This window comes from Leucopleurus acutus (assembly GCF_964270905.1).
Source record: "Leucopleurus acutus genome assembly, chromosome: 17".
In the NCBI taxonomy this organism is placed as follows: domain Eukaryota; kingdom Metazoa; phylum Chordata; class Mammalia; order Artiodactyla; family Delphinidae; genus Leucopleurus; species Leucopleurus acutus.
Window position 1 is genome coordinate 48,814,811 of NC_139159.1, and position 18,666 is coordinate 48,833,476.

Below are 18,666 nucleotides of genomic sequence, written 5' to 3' on the forward strand. Positions count from 1 at the left end.
GGATGACCATATTTTTCCTTATGAAGGTTTTCCCTATCTGGTATGTAGCCTTAGTTAACAGATCACCATAACTGAGTCAGGGACAGAACTGACCCACAGCTGGGTTGCAGTTTATTTTAACCTCAGATGACCTCTAATTCATCCTAACTCCTAGATTGTACCTTTGAGGGACTTTCTATGGGTCTTTTTCCTTCATGGAGCTTGAAGTTCAATTTTTGTCTCCTTAGCATGGGGAGACTACCCAAGCCTCCTCTATGAGTTTCAAGGGCTTTCTGCTTAACTTCTTACTCTCTTATCCTGTGCAGCTTAAAAACTTGGCAAATACCTGGGAAGGAATACTGCAGTGTCTGGCTTACTTCTCTGTGCTTCTCTACTCTCTGGAAGTTTTCCTATTAGTCCTGAATAGCTTTGCAGCCCTAAACACCAATTTCTGTTTCTCTAACACCATAAGATTGCCAAAAGCTGTGCAGACTTCTTTGCCATTAAGTATGTGCCTCTGCTGTGATCACCATCCTCTACTCCCAGCTGAGAAATGGCAAATGCTTCGAGAGGAAAGTGGCCCACTGACTATCAGCTCATCTCTCGCATTTTTCTCCTCTGAGATCTCAGCTCTCAGGTTCTGGCTGACTCAACAGTAGTGTCCAATACCTTCAATAAGATTAAATATATATATATATATGTTTACAGTTACTTACATTGCTCTTGGCTGGAACATTGCTTGGTTTGCCACAAGATACAACATCTTAGCCAGAAACAGAAATATCTGTATTTCCTCTTAAAATGATCCTTCTGGGGCCTACTGACCTAGTTATTTACTACTTTCAATTGTAAGCTCTTAACTACCATAATTATAAACATATGTGGGGTTTGTTTGTTGATTTTGGTTTGTGTGTACTGAGTGTGTCAGATGAACTTCTATCAAGACCCTGAACTAGCATTGATTAAAGTCATTTGGGGATGATAGGTTCTTCCCCAGAGTGATTTATTGTTGAAAATACACTAATTGAGATTCTACTCCATAATGTGAAAGACTTTGTGAGGACTTGAACATAAGAGCACCTCCTCTTTTCTGAGGCTAACAAGGGTAAGGATGTTAATTTATTTAGGGCAGATGTGGTCATCAGCCTCCACAGGCCATAAGCAGAGTTGTGAACTAGACAAACTATGTCTCCATGGTGCCTGCACCTCCTTTCCATGCTTTGTTTTGGTACCTCCTCACCTAGGTACTGATGCCTAGTGTGGTTCAGCCTGATAGGTAGGGCTCAACATTGCCAAGTATGTCCAGAGACAGGCTTCAGATCCAAACACCTTCCCAGTTTTTCTTCTGATGAAACTTAGCCATCCTTTTTTACACCTCAGGGACTTGCTTTCCCTGACATTGACCCCGCAAAGCAATGATTTCATATGTTGCTGGAACTGGAGTCCCTCTACATGTTAACATGTTGTGCCCACGGGATGGAGACTGATGTCAGAGAAAGCACCTTCTCCTTGTTCTTGTCCTTTTGTGCTACAAGCCAGTGTAATTGAACAGGACATTAGGAGCCCTGAAATCCTTACTCTTTCTATCAATTGGGCAGTCATTACTGCCCTTTTTTTCTCACCTGGCTTTAAAAAGAAATGAAACCATTGAATTCAGACCACACAAGCTTATTGACTCCTACTGGGTTTATAGATTTGAAAGTGTGAAAAAAACATTTCTGAACTCCCAAGAGAAATGTGGTTTATCCAAGATGTTATTTTAATGGCAAAGTTTGTCATGCTCAGAATGGGGTGCTGTCAAAAGTCAACAGACCTGGAAAAATGTAAATAAATCTTTCTTGATGAGAGAAAGAAAATCCCTAGTTTAGGAACCCTAACACAACATGAAAGAGTGTCTGGTGATGTTTCAGGCTATTTACCCATCATTAACCTACTGGTCATTGACAGCAATGTCAATAGATTTTTAATCTTCTGCTCCCAGGGTCATGGTCAGTCCAGCTCCAAGACATGACAGAATAATATGACCTGCTTTTATGGTTTTAAAGAAAAGTGAGGGAAAGATAGAGGGAACAGTGCTCTAAAAACTTACTACCACCTTCAGCTGGGACTTGAGTTTGAGTTTTTCTTCTGGCTATTTCCATAGTTTGACTTACTATGGAATAAAATAGAATGCTGACTCTGAATATCATTTCTCATACCCTCACTCATCATCATCTCAGATTTATCGAGTACTTTATCATGAGGTTGTTCCTCAGAGCTGGGTTCTCTCAACAGCCTGTTTCACTGTTTTAGCTGCGTTGCCCTGCATAAGACACATAACACCCTGAGCCTTAGTTTGGTCATCACCGAAATAGGGATAAGATTGGTCTTTGCACTGCTGGCTCACAGAGTGTTCAGAAGACTTAATTGACCAAGGAGATGTAAAGTGCTTTGATGAAAAGCGTGGTCTTATTAAGGGCTCATAAACATAATTTTGGACCACCTAGAGTAGAAGATGGTACTTTAAAGCCTTGTTGGTTTAATACTTTAAACTATTAGAATTAATAGAAGTACTTTTTGGACTGTCCACAGTTTTATACCATGTGTTTTTTCTACCACTGGACCCCACCATTAGCTCCAGTTGGGAATTGATAAAAAGAACTTCTTAATGACAATGATGCCAATAGAGACTTGGCTTTGGAGCAGGGTTTTTTGTTTGTTTGTTTGCGGTACGCCGGCCTCTCACTGTTGTGGCCTCTCCTGTCGCGGAGCACAGGCTCCGGACGCGCAGGCTCAGCGGCCATGGCTCACGGGCCCAACCGCTCCGCGGCATGTGGGATCTTCCCGGACCGGGGCACGAACCCATGCCCCCTGCATTGGCAGGCGGACTCTCAACCACTGCGCCACCAGGGAAGCCCTGGAGCAGGGTTTTATATTATCTTGGAAGCTTGGGATTGATATAATGTCAGTCTCTGATGCAGGAAGCTTTTCCAACTTTAGCCCTTAAATTGGGCCAAAGTGGTAGTTTGGGCTGTTTGCTATCTGATAGTGAATGGAAACTTTGAGCTCTTTCAAATTGTCTGCCTTATGTACTCTTCCCCGTATGTCTCTTCCTCAGATCTCTCCAACTTTAATTATCATGATCATCATGACCATCATCATCTCTAACTAACACTTCTATAGTACTTAAAATGTATCAGGCAACTTTGTGAGTTTGAATTTACATTATGTTGAATTCATTTAATCCTCTCAACAGCCTCCTTTTAAAGAGGCTGTTGGCTCAGGGCAGTTGAAGAATTCGTCCATGTTTCCGTAGCTAGTAGATTGCAAAGCAGGGGTTAATTTTTTAAATTTTTAACTGAAATATAGTTGGTTTACTGTGTTGTGTTAGTTCCAAGTGTACAGCAAAGTGATTCAGTTATACATATAATTTTTCAGATTCTTTTCCATTATAGGTTATGGGTTATTACAATGGATTATTACAATAAGATATTGAGTATAGTTCTTTGTGCTATACAGTAGGTTCTTTTTGGTTATCTATATTATATAGAGTAGTGCATATATTTTAATCCCAAACTCCTAATTTATCCCTCCCACCCTTTCCCCTTTGGTAACCGTAAGTTTGTTTTCTATGTCTGTGAGTCTGCAAAGCAGGGGTTTAAACCAAGGTAGTCTGGACCCAGATCTCATGTCTTAACAATTCTGCAGAACTGCCTATCTGGCATTGCTTCATGTGCCTGGTTCCAGGAATCCCCAGAGAGATTAAAGTCTTCTAAAAACCTACACCTGCTCTCTTGAGGGCTTAAAGGACCGTAAGACTCCATGCAGGGGCATTTTCTCAGTGTTTTAGTCGGTTTGGGTTGCTATAACAAAATACCATAAACTGGGTGGCTTAAATAACAGAAATGTATTTTTCAAAGTTCTGGAGGCTGGAAGTCTGAGATCAGGGTGCCAGTATGGTCAGTGTCTGGTGAGGACCCTTTTCTGGCCTGCAGATCACCATCCTCTTGCTGTGCCCTCACGCGGCAGAAAGAGAGAGGGTGTCCCTTTCTCATAAAGACACTCCCATCATGGAGGCCCCACCCTCAGGGCCTAATTACCTCTCAATGCCCGGACCTCTGAATACCATCCTCCTGGGGGTTAGGGTTTCAGCATATGAGTTTGAGGGGACACTCAGCGGCAATGACTTCTCTTCAGTGACAATCTGTTCTTCTAATTTCCTTCCTCTGGAACAGCCCTCCCTTCCCTAGAGTGCCCAGAGAGACAGAGACTTTGGGAGGAAATGCAGAGCCACCAGAACTGGCCAGTTGGGGACCTGTGGGCCCTCAGGAAGGGGGACCGAAACCCTCTCCCATGAGGAAGGGCCGGGTCTAGGGAACCTCAGCCACTGCAGTCTCCTCTGCTCCAAGCTGATGGAGTTGTGGAACAGCAGGAACCGAGGGCAGCCTCATAACTTAGAACCAGCGAGGCAGGCCCGTGCCATTGCCAGAGGTCACGCTGTGCCCTCGGGGCTGGCGAGAAAGTGCAGGACACCCAGGCCCTAGCTAGGTGGGCTGTGTAACTTGCAGACCACACAAACACAGGGCTCAGGCCCGCATCCCCAGCCCTGGTCTTCTGAGCAGGAAGGGGGGTTAGGTGCAGAACAGAATGGGTAAAACCCAGAGGCCTCACCTCGGTGGATCCATGTTCAGCAGCAAGGAGGATGTCTCAGGGCCATGCGTGAAAGATATTGGCATGTGTGTTCTGCCCCACATGCAGACTTGGGACCCGTGAGGGGGAGGCAGGAGGTTGGTGCGTGGATCCAGTCGTGATAAGGGATGGCGTAAACAAAGGGAAGAGATAGGGACCGACACATCCATACACCTTTTTGTTGGCACCCTGGGTGCCTTCCTTAATTAACACTTTCTCCTCACCTTTTCTAGCAGCAGTGTCCTTGTGAAACGGATGTTCAGGCCCATGGAAGAGGAGTTTGGTCCAGCACCTTCTAAGCAGATGAAGGAAGAAGGGATGAAGCGAGGTACTGTTCCCGTTGAGGCCCTCCCCCGGTGTTGCTCCAATTAGGAATGGTGGTGGGGACATTTCACTGAGAAGAACCCCCGGCCTGGCCCATGTCCCCGTGGTTCCGTGCTAGCCTGGGGATGCTTTTATTGACCCAGGAAGTCCACAGTCTCCTCCTTTGCTTTAAACCTTATCTTTTTAAACACCCTAAGCAAACATTTATTCTTCCTGGGCACTGATTCTTTCCTTTACCTTGAGGGAAATGTAGTGAATATACTGACTCATCAAGCAGTGAGATACAAGGTTAAAAAGAAGCTCGTGCTGTGTTTGACAATACCCTCTCATAAGCAGCAGCAGCTGAGAATCCTTCAACAGACGCAAACGATTAATCACGGTACAAGTCAGGGAACCTGTTTTCTGTGACGTCACAACTTACTCATTTTCTCTCAGTCAGGGATCTTATCCCACTTCACCGAGAGAATAAGAAACGAAGCACAGGCCTGTCAGTGTCTTGCTCAGCATCTCGATGCTGTGCTGATTCATTGTCCCTCCTGGGAGTAAGGGGAAAGGGGAGGTGGTGGCTTTTCTCCCCGCATCCTGCTGTAGCCAACACCAAGAGCTTCCAGAGACCTTCTGCTTACAGCACTGGACTTTTAATGAGTCAGGTTACCGTGCGTCCACCATCTGCACAGGCTTGAGGTTTTTGTTACTGAGAATTTTTTTTTTCCTATTTGTTGAAATGGGATTTGCATAATGGTCGAGAGCATCCCCTGTGTGGCCCCCCTCAGCCACATCGAGTCACGTGACCTTGGGAAGGTCCTCTGCACCTTGGAGTCCTCACTTGTAAAATGGGGTGACAAGAGTACCCACGTCACAGAGGGAGGCTTGATGAATTAATGTATGTAAAACACCAAACTCGGGTGCCCAGTACGTAGTAAGCACTCCATCTTCACTAATATAGTTTTATTTTTAGACCTGGATCTAGTTAAGGAATATTATCATAATTGTGAATGAGTAATGAGCATTTCAGAATTCAAGGAGTGTAAATACCTGAGTAGTGTTAATTACAGTAGTAATATTTAAACCTATAAAGGGTTTTCCGGCTTCACAGGCTCACCATCAAATATTCGAGTGCATTTTGAGCTCCATTCCTGCATGCCTTTTATATCTCATCCTTTAGAATGAGGGCAATGTTATATGGACATCAAGGATCACACGGGCCAAAGTGATAGTAGCTTACATCCATATTTAGTACATGCTGGCTGGTCCAAAGCTTGTGTTTTTCAGATATTTTGAGGTTGTGAAGTCTGCACAAAAATTGCCATCAGGAATTGCTGTGACAAAATGCAAAGTTACGGCCTTTGAGACATCTCAGTCCTAGGGACACGTGAGGGCACTGAAACCTTCCAGCAATGGAGAACTCGTTCTCCCGGGAGTGGCTTTTCTTTGGAAAAGGACAGTGGAGTTACTGAGCCCCTCGCCTGGAGCTCCTACGCTGAGCTGGGCTTTGAGAGGCACAAGGAGTCAGGGTCAGTGACAGTGCCCGTTGTTTGTTAAAAGTCCTCCAGGACAGAGAATGACTGTAATTATCACCAATGCCGTTGTTTTGCCTTTGTAGCCACTTCTCAGGGTGGCTCTCTCAAAGTCATGGGAGTCGGTTGCCTTTGTCTGTACAAGCTCTGGGATGCCTGGTAATGGTTACTGCTATGTTAGCGGAGTGATTGCTATCCACAGATACACAGTTAATGAGAGCTGCCTCTCTGGGCAGGCCCTGGGGGCGAGCTGTAAGCCCAGCATGCAGGTGTGGCTATCGGACAAGCCCAGCAGGAGATGGCGGCACTGCAGCGCATCAACCCGCTGCCATGCCCCCTTTAACCCATTCCAGGGGCTCCTACAGCAGAAGTAGCAGCCACACTATTTTAAAGACAATGATTTTCCAAGAAGAGGTCTGTAAATCCAATGGAGAGGCCCTCATTTAAATATTGGGCTGGCCAAAAAGTTCATTCGGGTGGGTCGAACTTTTTGGCTAACCCAATAGACTATGGTTTGGGGTTTCCTTAGGGTCAGCCTGCTGGAAATTACATTTTTCTGTTGGGGGTTACAGGAAGAAGTTACAGAATGTTCATCTGTAACAGCCACTGGTAGGAAGCAGTCTCCTGGGGCAGCTGTGTGGGCTTCGCAGTCACGGCTTCCCGTCCCTTCTCTTTCAGTGCTTTTGTACGTGAGGAAGGAGACAGACGATGTGTTTGATGCCTTGATGTTGAAATCCCCCACCGTGAGGGGCCTGATGGAAGCGGTAAGCAATGAACCCCCTTCAGCCTCCGAGAAACCGGCATGTAGTCTCCTGAGCTGAAATCCATTTATTAAAATGCAGCCTTCGAGATGGCCCTGGAATGAGCTTTCTCAAGGAAAAAGAAAAAGTAGAGATTCATGGGGACACTGATTTCCACCCTGTCTGGCTTATTATTAGCATCTTAAGGAGAAGGAAACTTCGTAAAACTGCCAATTCCCTGTCAGTTTAAAGGCTAATCAGAGTAAGATGCCACAGAGAAGGTTTAAACTGTGAGTTTCCATTTGTCTCTGCATGAAACCAAATTAGATACGTTTAACTTCCAAATCTATACAGAACAAAAACGATTAGGAAGTGTCTTGCCAGCTGCGATAGTGTAATCCGAAATAAAATATGACCTCTTTTGGTTAAGAAAAAAATATAAATTGCAGAGTTATAAAATGATTTAAGTAAGATTCTGAAATCGCTCCTTCCCTCTTCATCCCCTGTTTAGTCTAGCATTACCCAACCTGGGCTCAGGAAGTTATTTTATGTTTTATCCATGTATTATCCATCTGAATATGACTCTACATTGAAAATGATATCTGACTCCCCTGTACAACCATGTTGTAGAAGATCCAGGGTTTTTGTGGTGATGAAGACAGCAGAACTGCCAAGGGACAGTCTAGAATTTTTGTTGGTCTGGAAAACTGCTGCATTGAAACAGCATATCGGGCTATGGAGTAATATGTGAAAATGTGTAGGACAGTGATTATAAGTGGAATCATACACTATGTTGTCTTTTGTGGATGATTTCTTTCACTTTGCGTAATGTTTTTGAGGTTCATCTATGTTGTAGTATAAATCAGTACTTCATTCTTTTCTATGGCTGAATAATATTCCATTGTATGGATATACCACATTTCGTTTTTCCATTCACCAGTTGATGGACATTTGGATTTTCCCCCCTCACCTTTTGGCTATTGTGAATAGTGCTGCAAAGAACATCCAGGTACAGGTGTTTGTTTGAATACTTGTTTTCAATTCTTTGGGGTGTATACTGAGGAGTGGAATTGCTAGCCAGACACGTAAGGTCACATTGTATAATCATACAATTTATAGGAAATATCAAGAGCAGGCAAATCCATTGAGACAGAAAGCAGATTAGTTGTTGCCAGGAGTTGGGTGAAAAGTGAATGAGAAAAGTCTACTTAGTGAGTTTCCTTTTGGGGTGATGAATTGTTCTGGAACTACATAGTCCTGACGTTTGCAGAACATTGTGAATGTACTAAATGCTACTGAATTGTACACTTTAAATGGTTTAAGTGGGGAATTTATATGATATGTAAAAAAATGATTTGTTCACCTGAAATTTTTTTTAAAAAGCACAAGAATGTTACCAATGTGGTTGGCATTGTTAGGCAATTCAGAGCAGGGCATGGAGGACCACCCTCTAAGAAACACCTGGCTGGAGGGTTTGGTAATCTCTTCTGTTCTCAGGATCTGTCATTGGCATGGAGTTTGTTGTTACTGAATCTGCCCCCCACCCCATAAAGGGAAAACAAAACCAGAAATGAACACAACAAAAAGTATCATCTATCTCTCTTCAAATGAACTAGGATTTTTTTAAATGACCCTAAAATGACTGGAAGATTGATTTATGAGCTACGGAAGCCCTTTGAACAAATTTCATACCTTTAATCTGGCCTTTAAGATCATATTACTGAAACTGACTTACCTAGGATGGTGGTGAAGCTGAAAATTACTTTAGCAGCTGTTTGGAATGCATATTCCCAGTCCTCAACCCCAGATTCCCTTTCTGCTGAAGTGGAGGTGGGGGAGGGCGGTGGAGCAGCAGGAATCCGCATTTTTTTTTTTTGCGGTACGCGGGCCTCTCACCATTGTGGCCTCTCCCGTTGCGGAGCACAGGCTCCGGACGCGCAGGCCTAGCGGCCATGGCTCACAGGCCCAGCCGCTCCGCGGCATGTGGGATCCTCCCGGACCGGGGCACGAACCCGTGTCCCCTGCATCGGCAGGCGGACTCTCAACCACTGCGCCACCAGGGAAGGCCAGGAATCTGTATTTTTAACAGTTCTTCAGGGTATTCTGAGATCAGCCAGGTGTGAGAACCACTGACCTAGACCAATTCTGAACTGATTCATTACGCCTTCTTCCTTGGTGTCTTCCTTTCCTGTTTGTGACATCTGGCTAGTTCTACAAGTGTTCTGTAGCTGTGGTCTCGCTGGATCACAGCGGGGTTAAATGCCACCTTCACTTCCACCCAAACAATCCCTGAGTTAACTCTGCTGTTTTGTTTCTCTCTTCCCCGATAGAATGTAAAGTTCATGAGAACAGGGGCTTTGTCTCTCGCTGTCTTCTGTGTATCCCCAGGTGTTTGAGCATATATATTTGTTGACTGAATTGAGCATCCACTGTGTATGTACCACCATGCCAAGTGCTATGGGTGGCACGTATTTCACATGCATTGCTTCACTTGAGCTTCACTATAGCCCTGTGAACTTGGCAGGTCAGATGTCATCACCGTCATTTACAGATGTGGGGTTTCCTGAGCTCCACAGAGAGGCAGAGCCAGCTTAAGCCCTTGAGCAACTTAAGTCCACTTAGGGAGACGTCCACACATGAAAAGTTATTACAAGAAGAATAACCATTCCAAGTCACAGCTCACAACAACTAAAGGAAGGAAGCTTAGGCAATAGTAAGCCATCCGGCAAGAAGTAGTGTGTATGACGGTTGATCCCACACAGTCAGGGTTCAAATCCTAGCTCTGACACTTCAGAGTAGTGTGACCCTGGGCAAGTTACTCAACCTCTCTGTACCCCAGGTTCATCGTTTCTGAAATGAGAGTAATAATAATATGGGATATTATTATGAAGATAGATACTGATAAAATGAGATGTAGTGTTGTTTCGAGGATTAAATGAGTTCCTATACAAGGTGTTTAAAGTAGCACATAGAAACACTGTATATAGGGAGTTCCCTGGCGGTGCAGTGGTTGAGAATTCACCTGCCAGTGCAGGGGACACAGGTTCGATCCCTAGTCCGGGAAGATCCCACATGCCGCGGAGCAACTAAGCCCATGCGCCACAACTACCGAGCCTGCGCTCTAGAGTCCGCGAGCCACAACTGCTGAGCCCACGCGCCACAACTACTGAAGCCCATGTGCTCTAGGGCCCATGTGCCACAGCTACTGAGCCCATGTGTTGCAACTACTGAAGCCCACACACCTAGAGCCTGTGCTTCACAACAAGAGAGGCCACCACAATGAGAAGCCTGCGCACCGCAACGAAGAGTAGCCGCCCCTCGCCGCAACTAGAGAAAGCCCTCATGCAGCAACGAAGACCCAATGCAGCCAGAAAAATAAATAAAATTTTAAATACAGAAACACTGTATAAATGAATATATATATATATATGTATGTAGTAGACGGCTGTAAGTGCTATGGGGTGGAGAGGCAGATTGAGATTCCCTCAAGCCAAAGGGGCTAGAGAAGGGTGTTCTCCCCTGGTGAAGCTGGCTGGGTGCACAGGGAAAAGGTGGCTCGTGGCCCCGGTAGCACCCCCTCCTATGCAGCTGAGTCATTCATGCATGGAGATGCAGGCCTGTCCTCCCCAATTCTATTGACAGGTCAAATGTAGCCACCTAGGAAGTATTTATAAGCAAGAGCCACCCCTTTTCCAAAAGTGCACCTTAGGGGCTTCCCTGGTGGCACAGTGGCTGAGAGTCCGCCTGCCGATGCAGGGGACACGGGTTCGTGCCCCGGTCCGGGAGGATCCCACATGCCGCGGAGCGGCTGGGCCTGCGAGCCATGGCCGCTGGGCCTGCGCGTCCGGAGCCTGTGCTCCGCAACGGGAGAGGCCACAACAGTGAGAGGCCCGCGTACCGCAAAAAAAAAAAAAAAGTCATCTGCCTCCAGAGCTGGCAGTTGTGTTGGATGCCTCTAGACCAGGCAGACAGAGTCCTACATTGGTGAAAACCAATGGAAATCTCTAGTTCTGCCTGTCACATATCTGAGGTTTCTGGGCAAAGAGAACTCTCCACAAAGTAAAAGTCCAAGAGTTCCAGATCATCAGCTAGCCAGTAACACACTGATGAGATATGTCCAAGACCTAGGATCCTCTTGGGCATCAAGGAAGTCTTAGGGGGTCCTTAAAAATATTGATCATGAGCTTTTAAAGATGATGGACATATACGAGCAGTTCAGACTACTTGAAAAACACAAAGAAAAAACTAAGCAGTCCTAACGCCCCCGCTCTGAGAACTATCAGGAAGCGTGTGCTTGCCATGCTCACCGAAGGGGAGTGTTGTGGTGACACCATCCAGCTCCTGGGCAGAAGGATTCCTTCCGTAATCTCCCGACAGATGGCCAGCTTCCTCCACATGCTATCCTGCACGGTCTCACTTCTTTCCAGGCTTCTGGATTTGGCAAAGCCCACTTCCTTGCCTGGCGTGGAGGCAGAGGACGCTGTGTTAGGGTGGCATTTTATCCAGCTGCCTCTGCCTTTGCCTTTGACAACTGCACAGAGGGCAGGGCTTTGTCCTCCTGGAGACTGTTGCCCTCGCCAGCCTGATGCCTGTGTCAACTCTGCCAGTTGCTTCTTGGTACTGGATGGGGTCCATGAGCCCTGCTTCAAACAGGCCCATCATATGCCCCTTTTCTCTATGAGCTTAGAATCTGAAACCAGACTGCCAGACTGTTACCTTTTAAATCCTGTCTCTGCCACTTCCTAGCTGAGGGACCCTGATTACTTACTGAGTGTTAAGCCTGAGTTTCCTTGCCCGAGAAACGGGTCTCCTAAAAACACCTATTGTGTTGCAATGATGTGAGAATTGAGCGAGTTAACAGATGCAGAGCTCCCTGTGCTGATATGCTAAGCACTTAGTAAGCACTCAGTGAATGCTGGCTGCTGCCGCTACTTCCCGCAGATGTGCAGGGTTATGCAAATTTCCTGACTGTTATCAACTGAACTGTGAGCTGAGGTATATGCGTTCATGCTTTGGGAAAAACTGGGAGTCAAACCCCTGAAAAGAGAAGATCCAAGAATCAGATTCACCTCTCTTTCAGAAAAGGGGGACTAAGAGATACGAACTTGCTGATGTTGAGTCAAAAAAGGAACGCACTTTATTTTTCCATTTCATTTTAAAAAGAAGTTCCAAATGACACCAACCAAAGTTCAAAACCCAACGCTTGCAGGCCAAGCAACTCACAACGATAAATGTTTTGGTTTTTATTTATTTTACTTTGCAGTTTCCTCTTTCTCTTTAGTTTTGCAGTTGGATTAAGTCATTGTTTTTCATCTTTTCTTGAAAGTTATTCTTTCCCTAAATTGTTTCAGTCTCTTCTCCTTATTGCTCTGATTCCATTATGTTCTTTTTACTTCAAGAATCCTTATTTAACACTTATTTCACATTCCCAGTCCATTTAACTACATATAGGTAGTTATACATACCTATAATTCTATATACGGACCATATATATCTATATGTATATACATTATGTATGGATATATAAGTACAGATCTATAGTTATATAGAGTATATATAGTCTGTCTTTGCGCGCGCGCGCGCGTGTGTGTGTACACGTATATATATATTTATGGTACAACACTGATTGCTTGTTTTCTTCCCCCTTTGCTGAAGTCTTTGTTTTGATGCATATGCTAGAGTTCTGTTGTGAGTATTTTCCTCAAATGGGATATTTGGGTGAAATGCATTTCTTACATGCCATTCTTTAACCTGAGAAGTGAGGGAGAGCTTGTTGGTGTACAGAATTCTTGGGGTAAAGTCCCTTTTTTCAGTAGTCTGTAGGGGTTATTCCGGTTTGGTTTCTAGTGCTACAGATGAGAAGACTGAAGCCAGGTTCATTCTTTCTCTCTTCTTTTTTTGGTAACTTGTGCTTTCTGTCTGGGAGGTTCCAGGATGTTGTATTTGCATTGCCCTTGGCGATCTGGCGCGTGGCCAGATGCATGGGTCTTTCCTCATTGCTCCTTCCTGGGATTCAGGATACCCCTCCTATCTAAAAACATGGGTCTTTCCTCTGTTATTTGTCTAATTGTTTTCTCTTCTCCATTTGCTCCTTTTTCTCTGTCTGGGACTTTGGATATAGTCACATCAGGTATGGCTGTCTCTATTCTTCAAACCTCTCTTTTTTTTCCCTTCATGATTTCCATCTATGCTGTGTGTCTTTGCTCTGCACTTGAAATGGTTTTTCTAATCGATCTTTCCTAACGCCGATTGGTTTGCTGGATCGACCACCTGGCCTTCAACTCATTTATTGACCTTTACAGATTTTTTAGTTCAATAATCATATATTTAGATCAGAATTTTATACTTGTGTGCTGTACAGCGGTCTTCATAGGTGCTCTTTTATGTTCTGTTCACACAGATGCCGTCCACATTAAGTTCTGTCCATTTTCTTTGCTGCCCACAGGCCGTGTTATTTTGTGTGCTGGGCTCATTTGGGCTCCAGTATGGCCATGAGGCAGTTCCATCAGTGACGGAGCAGTGATGTGCGACAGGCAGGCCACTTGTTTCCCAGTCTACCTTTGCTGTCTCAGTCCTCGGCCCACCTGTTCTGCTCCTTTGGGGCTTGGGGGAGGGGGTGGGAGTTCTTCCTGTGCAGTGTAAGGGATGGATGGGTGGGAATCCGATTCTCTGGAGAATAAACTCTTCCCAGGAGCCAAACCTATCCCACCTTTGTCCCAGGGCTCTTTGGCTTCTTTTCCTAGGCCCTGCTAGACTGCCCAGTAGTCCAAGTCCCAAACCTCACCTGCCCTAGCTGTTTGTGAGCCCTGCCAGCCACTGGGCTCACAAGAGGTGGGTGGATTGGATTTGGGAGAGAAAAAGCATTTTGGGTAGGTGTCTCCAGAATCCATCTCTAAACTATTATTATATTACTTTATAGTTCTGTATTTATAAAACTGAATCATGGTCACTGTAAAAATAAATAGCACAGAATTGTACAATGTGAAAAGAAGAAGAATCTCCTTGTTTCTGTCCATTCTTCCAGGGTAGCCACTGTTACTAGATTGGTGGGTCTTTCAGATATTTTCTATTTACTTACATATATTTTTTAAAAAAAAATACAAGTGGGATTACACTATATACAGTGTTTTGCAATTTGTGTTTTTTCACTTAGTATGTTAAGGACATTATTTTCATATAGGCGTCCTGCATTTCTTTTAATGGTTGCATGACGGCGTGGTTTTCAACTGTGCAAATACCAAAATGTGCTTAATGAATGTGCGTTACACACAGTTACCTGTGTTATGAACAGTGATGCTTTGAAGAGCTTTGCATACATCTGAGTGTATTTCTGTGCACCAGATTACTAGATGTGGATTATTTGGGTCAAAAGATATATGCCTTTTAAATTTCAATAGCTTCTGCCAGATTTCCCTCCAGAAAGGTTGAGCTTGTTGTTCTCCTATCTATGGGCTATGAGAGTTGCTGTTTCTTAGCCTTTGGCTGGCACTGTATTATCAATTCTTCAGTTTTTGTTAGTCTCATAGATTAAAGGTAGTATCCTGCTGTTGTTTTAATTTGAATTTTTAAATTAATAGTGAGGTGGTGCATTTTCTTATTTGCTTATTGTCCTATTGTATTTTTTCTGTGAATTACTTCTTTATGTTGTTGCCCTCCTTTTCCCATTGAATTGTTAGTCTTTTTCCTTCTCTTAATTGAAGCATGGTTGATTTACAATATTATGTTAGTTTCAGGTGTACAGCAAAGTGATTCAGTTATACGTATATATTTTTTCAGATTATCTTCCATTATAGGTTATTTGTAAGGTATTGAATATAGTTCCCTGTGCTATACAGGGTCCTATTGATTATCTATTTGATATACAGTAGTGTGTATCTGTTAATCCCAGACTCCTAATTTATCCCTCCCTCCACCCCTTCCCCTTTGGTAACCTAAGTTTGTTTTCTATGTCTGTTTGAGTCTGTTTCTGTTTTGTAAATACATTCATTTGTATTAAAGAATATGGACCAATTCACGAACTTGCACATATCCACGTGCAGGGTCCATGCTCATCTTCTCTATATCGTTCCAATTTTAGTATATGTGCTGCCAGAGGGAGCACGTTAGTCCTTTTTTTTTAATTTGGAGGTGTTCTAACTTAAGAAAGTTTAGTTCCATGTCTGTCATTTGTGTTGCAAAAATGTTTCCCAGTGTATTGTCTGTCCTCAGCTTTCTGGGTGGTTTTGCCTGTACTGGTATTTTTCATTTTATGCTGCTTTATCTACATTTTGGCCTTTTTTCTTCAGGTTTCATAGCTGGCTTGGCATCTTCCTTACTTAAAGATGATATCTGTACAAAGAATTGATTCATGGTTTCTTCTTGCATGGTTTCATCTTTTCCCTGTAAATCTTTGGTGATATTTATTTTGATGGAAGTCGTGGAGAAGGGATCTGACTTGTTAACTTTTTTCTATATGGCTACCTATTTAATCCAACATCATGATTAGAGTCCATCTTTTTCTGACTGACCTGAAATGACACCTTCATCATAGATGAAATTCTCCTGTGGGTGAATTTGTTGTTGACTGATTTATGGTTTGTCCAAAGAAATGAGCCCTTTTGAGAGTCTGACTCATGAGTGAAGACCACTGGCGCCCAGAAACATCTCCAGGACAGTGAAGTTGGAATTTTCTCTCGTCTCCGCTTGGCTCCCCTTCCACACTCACCTGCCTTTTTGTTATTGGTTGCAGATATCTGAGAAATACGGGCTGCCCGTGGAAAAGATAACAAAGCTTTACAAGAAAAGCAAAAAAGGGTAAGAAAGAAACGGAACTTAAACTGATTTCCCAGTCAATCAGATATGTCTATACAGTGCCTTAAAAAACCAGATGGTGCCCGTCTTTCGTTAGCTCTGTTGTCTGCCTTTTATAAAAATCTGTCATCCTTCCAAAGGTGTGCTGAGCAGCTTACGTGTGCCACGCATTTTGAAGACCTTTAATGAGAGAGAGCGGGGGGGGGGGGGTGAGAGTGCATTGTCATGACGTCAGCTGAGATGCCCCCCTCCAATGGCAGGATTAGTGGGTAGAATAGAGGGGTCTGGAAGTGGTGAGAGTGGCCCTGGGGACAGTGGCAAGGTCGCCCTTCTGCAGAGAGCAGAGTTTATAGGGAATCACGTGCGCTGCTCTTGGGGCTGGTTTCAGGGCAGCACGGTAGGAATACAAAGGATTCAGGGCATAGAGGATTCTTCTGAGGTCATTACTAACATAATGATCGAAATGATTACTGGACCTGCTTGTTCTCACTGTTAAGAACAACAGCTCTCATTTGTCTGGTGCTCAGTAGGTCCTGGGTCCCCTGCTAAGTGCTTTATGTGTATTGTTCTGTTGTTCCTCACCACTCAGTGAGGTAGATTCTTATCCATAATTTATTGCTGATGGAGGCTAAGCAACTTGCCCAAAGTCTCATGTTCAGTAGGTGAGGCGCAGATGTAACCCAGGTCCGTGGCCCCAAAGCCCTAGTGTTTAGCTCGCACATGTGCTGTCTCCAGCCCTCCCAGGGCCTCCGGTGTATGAGGCTCCAAGTTTAGTTGCCACGGAGCTGGATTCAGTGCCAGGAGAGGGTCTCCATTAGAGTCAGCTTCTGGAGCTATCTTCTTACAAAAAGCAGAAAATAGGTCTTTAAACTCTTCTCTGGGCCTCTTTCATAAAGGAAATTGATTATCTGGGATACTCAGGCTTTTTGAGTGATGTGGTCTCTCGGTTAATTTGGAGCCAAGCAGGATACCCTTTCCACTTGAGCCCTGGTTGAAAAGCCCACTAAAATGCATGTTACAGTTCTTTCCAAAGTCAGTGCAAGAGGCTGAGTGTACTCCTTCGCTGGTGAGATTTGAGCGGTGTCTCAAGGTCTCACGTTGAGCAGAAACCCTCAGTGTCGACGCACGTGCCGATGGTAACATTTCACTTCCACTGAGCCCTGTCTCAGGCCCTGGGCTACATACTTTAATCCTAACAACCACCGTCTAAAGCAGGGTTGTTATTCTTATTTCTGCGGAAAGGCTAAACAACTTGCCTGATGACACATAGCTGTAAAATGAGAGTCAGTTCTCAAACCAAGATCTGTCTGACTTCAGAGAAGGGGATTGGTTAAAGGACTTCTAAATCACAGACAGGCCCTGGAAGTTGTTGGTTTTCTTAAAACCAAACCCAACACAGATGGTTAACCAAGGAGTAGGTCACGTGGTAAAAGTATGAACTTCAGAGTGAGGCAAAGCCAGTTTCAAAACCTAGCTCAGCAGTGAGGCAGCTGAGTGAACCTGGGGACACGATCTCACCTTGCTGAGCTCAGGTTTCCCATTTGCAACGTGGTGATGACCGCACCTGCCTTCAGGGTTGCCCTGAGGACTGAACACAAGGTCTCCAAAACACTGGAACACACTACATGCTTGAGGAAGGGTACCTGCAGCTCTTGTTTATTTTCCTCTTCTCCTAAGTGTGGAGTACTTTTTTAAAATGCATTTTCAAGAGGCAATACGGTTTAATGAAAATAGTTCGGGGACCTGGCCCTGTCAATAGCTAACTTTGTGATTTCAGGCTCTGTTAACTTCTGGGCTGTACTTTACCAATCTAGAAAGCAAAAGGTTTGGGTTGAATGAGCTCTGAAATCCTGTTTCGTAAGGAGTTAGTTCTGAGAAAGCGAGGTTTTGCTTTCCTCAAAGTGGCTTCTGGGGGCCAGTTTGGGGGGCCGCTGCAGAGTGGGAGCCTCTCTCCCTGCCTGTCTCCTCTCCCCTCCAGCCCCCGCCCCCCTCCCTGGCCTCCCTAAAAGCATGGCTGAGGGAGCCCCCAGCCGGGAGCCTGCCTTTGCACCGAGCGCCTTGGTCACGGCATCTCTGTTCCCCCATCCCCGGCAGCATCCTGGTGAACATGGACGACAACATCATCGAGCACTACTCGAATGAGGACACCTTCATCCTCAACATGGAGAGCACGGTGGAGGGCTTCAAGATCACGCTCATGGAGATCTGAGCCCTGCTCCGGGCAGCAGCCCTCAGGGCCTTTCTCCCCGGGGCGGCCGGAAGCCCGGGCCCTGCAGACCCACCCAGCCCATCTCACAACTGCTGTTACACGACCGCGCTGGGGAGCGGGCCGAGGCCCGAAGCCCCGTGTTTGGTCCGCCCGCCGGCTCCTGCCGTGGAGCCGCAGCCCAAGCGCCTCGGGAAAGGGCCTTGCGCCTGTTGGATCCTTATTTATTGTCCACCTTTCTCTGGAGCCCAGGGCCCAGGCCCACCAGGGCCCTGCAGGTCACTGCTGGCTCCAGGTGCCACCGTCCAGAGCCCTCCCCTTCAATGCATTCATCCCGAAGGGCCTGAGGATGCTCGCCCCTGCCGTCTCACCTCCTTACGTCTCCTGAGTGGACGGACAGAACGAGCCATTTCCTTCATCAGAGGTCGGGGGAGAGGCGGAC

The 18,666-nt window shown here is 45.3% G+C and overlaps 1 protein-coding gene across 1 annotated transcript in view; it reads left to right on the plus strand.

The window, feature by feature from the left end:
• Positions 1-18,227, plus strand: part of GRHL2 (grainyhead like transcription factor 2) — a gene marked incomplete at both ends in the record, with an annotated part of 113,404 nt that extends 95,177 nt beyond the window's left edge. Inside the window, 4 exons of the mRNA XM_082858802.1 lie at positions 4,881-4,975; positions 7,167-7,252; positions 15,957-16,021; positions 18,113-18,227. Coding sequence (XP_082714928.1) covers positions 4,881-4,975; positions 7,167-7,252; positions 15,957-16,021; positions 18,113-18,227 — 361 coding nt within the window. The remainder of the gene's footprint in view (positions 1-4,880; positions 4,976-7,166; positions 7,253-15,956; positions 16,022-18,112) is intronic.
• Positions 18,228-18,666: the final 439 nt, after the last annotated feature.